At 40.1% G+C, this 6,819-nt stretch overlaps 1 protein-coding gene across 4 annotated transcripts in view; it reads left to right on the top strand.

Moving 5' to 3' along the window:
- The window catches only part of LOC106963019 (excitatory amino acid transporter 3-like), a 27,002-nt gene extending 22,336 nt beyond the window's left edge, over window positions 1–4,666 (top strand). For 3 of the 4 annotated variants that reach the window (XM_015057737.1, XM_015057735.1, XM_015057738.1), the window contains 3 exons: window positions 212–346; window positions 2,224–2,325; window positions 4,280–4,666. In XM_015057737.1, coding sequence (XP_014913223.1) covers window positions 212–346; window positions 2,224–2,325; window positions 4,280–4,385 — 343 coding nt within the window. In that variant the 3' untranslated portion in view covers window positions 4,386–4,666. The remainder of the gene's footprint in view (window positions 1–211; window positions 347–2,223; window positions 2,326–4,279) is intronic. The other variant, XM_015057736.1, reaches the window with a different exon arrangement.
- The last annotated feature ends 2,153 nt before the right edge of the window (window positions 4,667–6,819 follow it).

Raw genomic sequence — 6,819 nt, 5'->3', positions numbered from 1 at the left:
ATGACTTCAAAAAAAAAAAAAAAAAAAAAAAAAATACATGAAAGAATGCAACACACAGGTATGTTTTTGATGAGGGAATAACATTATAACATGATGTAAGCTCAAAAAAGTACATGATTTTGCATAATACTAAACCCTTAAAGAGAAAGGGCTTGATACAGTTGTGTGTTGATCACATGTAATGCTCATGAAGGCTGTGCTTGGTTTGCAGCTTGACTGTTTCCATTGCCAGCTTTGGAACCGCAGGGATCCCAGCAACGGGAGCTGTGAGCACCATCCTGGTTCTGACAGCGGTGGGACTGCCTGCGGAGGATGCCTACATTCTGCTGGTGGTGGAATGGCTTCTGTAAGTTCAACTGGATGCTCACAGCCTGATATTTGTGTTTCAAAATTACTTTGAAGTGTCACTGAAATGATAAAACCACGTACATGATTTAAACAACAGCTTTTTATAATAAATCGTCTTGTGATGTAATCAGCATAAATCAAACCCTATACAACTAGGCTGAGTACACAGACACAGAGAAAGTTGTGAGCGATTTTTACCGAAGATTTGAGCCATTTATCAGAAGCCCCGGGGGGCGTTCAGAGGACAGCAGGGGGCGCTGGCGGAAATTTTTACTAAAGGGGGGGGCGCTGGGATTCCTTTGTGGGGCATTTGCTCAAAGGTAAACTTTACGCCTTAAATGCACAATACCAGTTTAGACTTTGAGCAGGTTGCTGAAACGGTATTGTGTAACATTAAAACATGCTTGGCTGCAACCGTAACGATGGTAGCTCATCATCAGAATACCCAAGCTAAAAGGTTTACGCCAATCTGCTTTTCTCCATCGATACGCGCTTCCCGACCGCTCCACGCCTTATGGGGTAGGAAAAAAAAAGGACGCGCACATTGCGCAAAACTCTGAAGCAGGAGAACCGTGACATAGAACTGAGCAACGAACTATTAATCTATAAATCAATAGACAGGTCTATATAAAGATGTAATCCATGTTTCTGTCTCATATTTGTATGGCATCAAAAGGACCTGGAGCTTTTGTTTTTCCACTGAAAGCTCTGGTTTGCACAATAAATGCCATGTGGGTGAAATTCTATATGAATGATACTCTGATGTCCCATTCTCCTGAAGGCAGCACAGAGCTGCACCACCAGAAACTCACAGAAAAGAGAGGAACAGTTGTGATGATATAGAGTTATATAGCCATGTTTTAATGTTGCAGAGCTCAGTCTTTTTGCAAAAAGTTCAAAGTTTAAACTGGCATTGTTGTACATCTTTTATCTGGTCATTTTGTGTAAGATTTAGCAAGTAGAAAATAGCAAAGAATAAGAATATTTTTCTACTCTGGCTGCTTTTAGACCTGCCGATTTTAAGTTGAATGTCCTTTCATTGCATTTTTCTTAGACACCTGTAAAAATAATTTTTATTCGCATTGCTTTTTTGTTCTCTGGGAAATTATTTTTGACAATAACTCCAGAAACAACCATAAAAATCAAAACATCAACAACAGTGATAGTAATATTAATAATAAAATAACATTCAGTGCAAAGTATCCTATACATTTTTTGATGGGGGGCGGTGAGGGACCTGAATAATGGACAGGGGTCCAAAAAAACGGTGAGAAACACTGATCTAGCGCATATAGTGACAGAAACGATAGAAGAAAAGCAGCACAACAGACATTTTCACCTTGATCTGTATCGGCATATCACCCATCACATGTTTATGGTTTAATTTACCCTGAATACGTCACAAGATGGCGCTGGCGTTAGACCCAGTAACTACAGATGAAAACTGCAACACTCTGCATTTATAGTATTGTGTGAGAAATATTTATTATTAAAAGCTTTTGTGTGCACAAAGTGAAAGCACGGTAGTTCATGTTTTCAAATCATGTAAATGGTTTGATTGTCTCAGTGACATTTTAACCATCAAACGGTGCGGCCACTCTGGATGGAGTCATGCTTGTCTGCTATCAGAAACCTTGCAGTTACTCTTTCTAACTTGCATGGAAAACGAATGTCTCGGATCACCTACTTGTGGGCAGAGCCTGTGTAGCGATGATTGATAAAACTACCCTTGGAGACTGATTTTGTTACCAGGGATGGTCTGAGATGGAGAAGAGCTGGTGGAACTGGTTGTTGTAGCGTGAGGGACAGAAAACCTTCAAGAAAAACATAGTTGAGTCTGACAGTATGCTTCTTCTCTTCCTCTGTGCTCTTCAGAGACCATTTCAACACCACGCTGAATGTGCTGGGAGACTGCTTTGGTGTGGCTGTCATCGATTATCTGTGCCACGATGCGCTGATGGGCTACAACATCGACAGGTAAATGAAATCATTAAAATGTCGTGTTCGTTTGCAAAGACACAATATTGGCAGAAGTATTCACTTCCCGATCCAAATCACTGAATTTAGATTTTCCAGTGACTTTCGCGGTTACGGTTGTGTGAAATCCAGCGTTGAGGCTGAGGAAAAAATAGTGGTACCGTGGCGGAACAAGTCGGCGTCGGGCCGGGGGGCGGGGCTAATGACCGGGCCCTTTATACCCAAAATAACAAAGCTCATGAAAACATAATTTTATAAAGTACTAATAAAAGCCACTCATATTTGTCGTAAAAATACTCCAATCTACCTAGCTTAGAATCCGTTCCTAAGTATCTGACTGATGACGACGTTGTGGATGGTTGGTGACGTGTTTTACCCAGAATACACTTGGAGACAATATCAGCGATCAACTTGTAAATTTGTATGTCATAAAGTTACCATATTTTCCGCACTATAAGGTGCACCTAAAAACCTTCAATTTCCTCAAAAGCCAACAGTGCGCCTTATAATCCGGTGTGCCTTATATATGGACCAATATTGAGCCACAACAGGTCTAACAACTACGGTAAGCAGCCGCCGACTTCATTTTCCCACGTAGAAGAAGCAGCGCGCGGTGCATGCTGGGATAGTTGTCAGAACGCTGGTTTGTAATCTATTAATAAAGTTTGACTGACCTATCTACCGTCTATAATCAGGTCGTCTGCAGGTCATTTAGCACCACGTTCTCCACCAACATGCTGTGCGCGAACGGAGAAGGGTGACCATCGTCCAGCCACGCCCCGGCCCAGTCGCGGGAGGCTCTGCTCGCCGACCGGAGCCGGACTGGTTTGTTAATATTTCATTTAGTGCAGCTCCATCTAGTGGATGCATAACGTAACTCCAGCCTCTACTGTAGCGTCTATTCTATGCGCCTCACGATGCGGTGCGCCTTATATATGAAAAAAGTTTTAAAATAGGCCATTCATTGAAGGAAAATGCGGTAAATGTAAGAATGAAAATAAAGCCAGTCATGTCGCACAACATTTTATTCAATATTTTACGCTCACTATGTCACTAAAATCAGTCGGTCTTGTAAAGTTTTTAGCAACAATGACTGGGGCAGCCTACTACATAAACTACTGAGGGACCCCATTTTATAATGGTAATCTACATATACCGTACTAAACAGGAGAGGGCTCACCAGACGTGATACTGACTTGGATCTTTTAAGTCATATTCTGCCTCCCACCTGGGAGGTGACAAGGCTGCCAGCTATCTCCAAGTTGTTTTAGCTGCTGAACATCTGGCTCAGGCAATAAGAAGAGATCCAGAGATCCTAAAGTAAAAGATTTAAAGGTTGGTCAGGAAATCCATAACATTAATTTATTACCTGATGAAGTCCTCCTCTATCTAACAGACCCCTTTCACTCTCCTTCTTGGCTGTGGGATCTATTGAACCTCTCTGGTTCTGTTTCAGGGTAAACTATGACAAAATTGAAATCATTCCATTAGAAAATCTTTTGTTTTGTTTTTGTACCTGACTTAAAGATGTTGTAAAACTGTCTAAAATTAATGAAGCACCCTTTTGAGCAGGTGGTAACACGGGTTGATTGCTTGTTTGTCTATGTATAAAATTGAACATAAAATACATAATGAAAGAAAAAAACATCAACACAGAGTCTATTTCAGCTTCTGCCTTTAAGTAGAAGATGGAAGGAAATAAAAGGTAGAAAAAACAGGCTTGACAAGTTTCCAGCACCACAGGTTGTTGCTGAACTGACTAGCAGTTACTATTCTGACTGTAGCAGGAGGAGATCTATTCCACCTCCGAATGTGTAAAATAGTCCAAATGTGTAAGTATCCTTATATTTCTTTAACCTTAAATTCTTTCTTTGTATTTTAAAGACTCTTCTCACAGTCACAGCTTATCCAGATTATTACTGATGTTACTTATGTTTTCTATTTTTCTTGCTAGTGTTAGAGACATTGGAGAGGTCGAAAAGAACTTAAGCTGTTTGGAGCCTAATAAGAAGCTCATCCCCCGTCCCTCCCACCCACCCTCAGGATTCATTTCACCATAGCGAGGGGATCGTCTCCGCACCTCATTCACACCAACAAGCTGAAACCTGGGGACAGGGATGGCAGCACCCTGGGGTGTCTGAGCTGATCATTTCCCTGCTCGCTTATAGTTATTGCTAGTTGGACGGTGTCATATCAGTTTGTTCATCTGTATTTATTTTCCATTTCATTTCAGTTTTTGCGACCTTTAAATTATCTATTTATATATTTCTAACGTATTGAGTTTTTAATGATTATAAGTATTGTTATGCGTTTGTAGATAATTAAACTTCACCATTCTGCATTCTATTGTTGTTCGTGACTTTGGATGTTTGCTTTGTATCGTTGACCATGCCGCTTCTGTTCTTAAGAAACTGTTTGCAATGCATCAATTTAAAATTTGATCAAGATGAGCAATGAGTTCAGTCAGCCGAGATGAAATCAACTGGCGCAGTTAGAAATCCAGCCACAAAGAAAAACAGAAAATCTGCATTAAGACATTCACTTAATGTGTTGCTGAATAAGGAATTAACTGCAAGACGCTTTTGATTAACACTCAAGCTGCAAAAGGAAAATCGAACGTTATGATAAGCAACGAAAGTAGCTGCAGGGTGTGGCCTGCGGTGCTCACAGTGCACCTTGCTGTGCGTTAACTGTCTAATTATAGATTAAAAAGTCTGTTTTTTATATAATTAAAAAGTTTTAAAGAAACATTGAATTGTACGTTGCATTTAATAAAAGTAGCTGCAGGTTAAAACAGGGCATGTTCATAAGTATTAGGATCCTTTGCTCAGTGCTGAGTGGGAGCAACCTTTTGAGCTAGTGTAGAGCCATGAGTCTTCTCGGGAATGATGCAACAAGTTTTGCACTTCTGGGTTTGGGGATGTTCTGCCATTCTTCCTTGCAGATCCTCTCCAGTTCCATAAGGGTAGATGGCGAAGATCGGTGAACAGCCATTTACAGGTCTCTCTAGAGATTATTATGGTTTAGGTCACAGAGTTGTTCTGAAGCCACTCCTTTGTTATTTTAGCTGGGTGGTCAGGGTCATTGTCTTATTGGAAGGTGAACCTCCAGGTTCTGAGGAGTCGGCAAGAGGTTTTCTTCCAGGATCTCTCTGGACCTGGTTGCATTCATTTTTCCTTCAATTGCAACCAGTCGTCCGGTCCCGGCAGCTGAAAAACACCCCATGGCATGATGCTGCCACCACCATGTTTCCCTGTTGGGATTGTATTGGCGAACTAATGCCAAAATGTCCAATCTTCATCTTATCAGACAAGAAAATTTTATTTATTATAGTCTGGGAGTCTTTCTTGTTTTTTGGGGGGGGGGTTTGGCAAACTCTATGCTGGCTTTCATATCTCTGGCACTGAGGAGAGGCTTCCTGGTGAGCAGGCCTAAAATAATGTAAAATAATGCAGGGCTGTATATATGTATATACATGACATTGAAAAGGTTCCATGGAGAAGCAGCATTCAGTTGCAATGCACCAAAAAACTGGAACAAACTCCCAGAAAACTGCAAAACTGCCAAAACACCGAATGCCTTTAAATCTCCACTAAAAACCCACCTTTATGCTTCTTTTGAAACATAATCAATGAATCATTAGTCAATATTTTGAGGTGTAAAGGTGGCACTTGACAGCTGTTGACTGTGTTGTATTTTTTGTGGATGAGTTTTTATGATGTAAAGAAGTCTCGTCTCATTTCAATGAAACATGACCATATTAAACGCGTAAGGTAAGACATATGGTGTGGATTATGCACAAAATTTGACAAAAATCCAATTAGCTGTTTTTATGTAACAAGTTTTGCACTTTTAACAATAATAATCTTTATTGTCATAGAGCCATGCAATAAGTAACATGGATTTTACAGCACCATCCAGCAGACAAAACTAGCTAGACATGATCACTATCGTGTTTGTAGTTGGCGGTATGAAGGAAATTGTGGATTTTTTTACTGTTTCAAACTTATATGGGCAATTTAATTCTGTAGCAATGTTTAATGAGCTAATAAGTTTTAATTGGAGGGGGGGAAAAAATCTCAATTCGAATAACTTTTTTTTTTGTTTCTTTGTTAGCATATATCTTGCTAGGTTTTATTTGGCTCAGAGTTGATCCTTGGAGGCGAGATTGGTTTTGACTAATGCAATCTTAACGACTTCCTGAGGGGAAAAAAAAAATCCAAACCAGAAAATTGTGGCTTTAGCCAGACTGCAAAAGGATTGAGATCAAAACAAAAACTTTTTAATAAGTACCTGATATTTAAATCGCTGATGTTGTTTGATCCTATAACCGCTTTGTGACATGTGTCATAAATCAGCACCAGTAAAAATCTCAAATGGTTTGTGTTTACCACTGATGCTGGCTGATTTATGGGCCTGAAGTTCGTCTCACAGATCTAGGATACTGTGAGAAGTGTTTTGGCGCCATCTAGTGGTTATAGTGCATAAGATCAG

The sequence above is a fragment of the Poecilia latipinna genome, unplaced genomic scaffold, assembly GCF_001443285.1.
Source record: "Poecilia latipinna isolate Pla-1442-1.1 unplaced genomic scaffold, P_latipinna-1.0 Scaffold1487, whole genome shotgun sequence".
NCBI classification, from domain to species: Eukaryota; Metazoa; Chordata; class Actinopteri; order Cyprinodontiformes; family Poeciliidae; genus Poecilia; species Poecilia latipinna.
The sequence above is the reverse complement of the archived record's forward strand: the minus strand, read 5'-3'. Positions and strand labels throughout refer to the sequence as shown.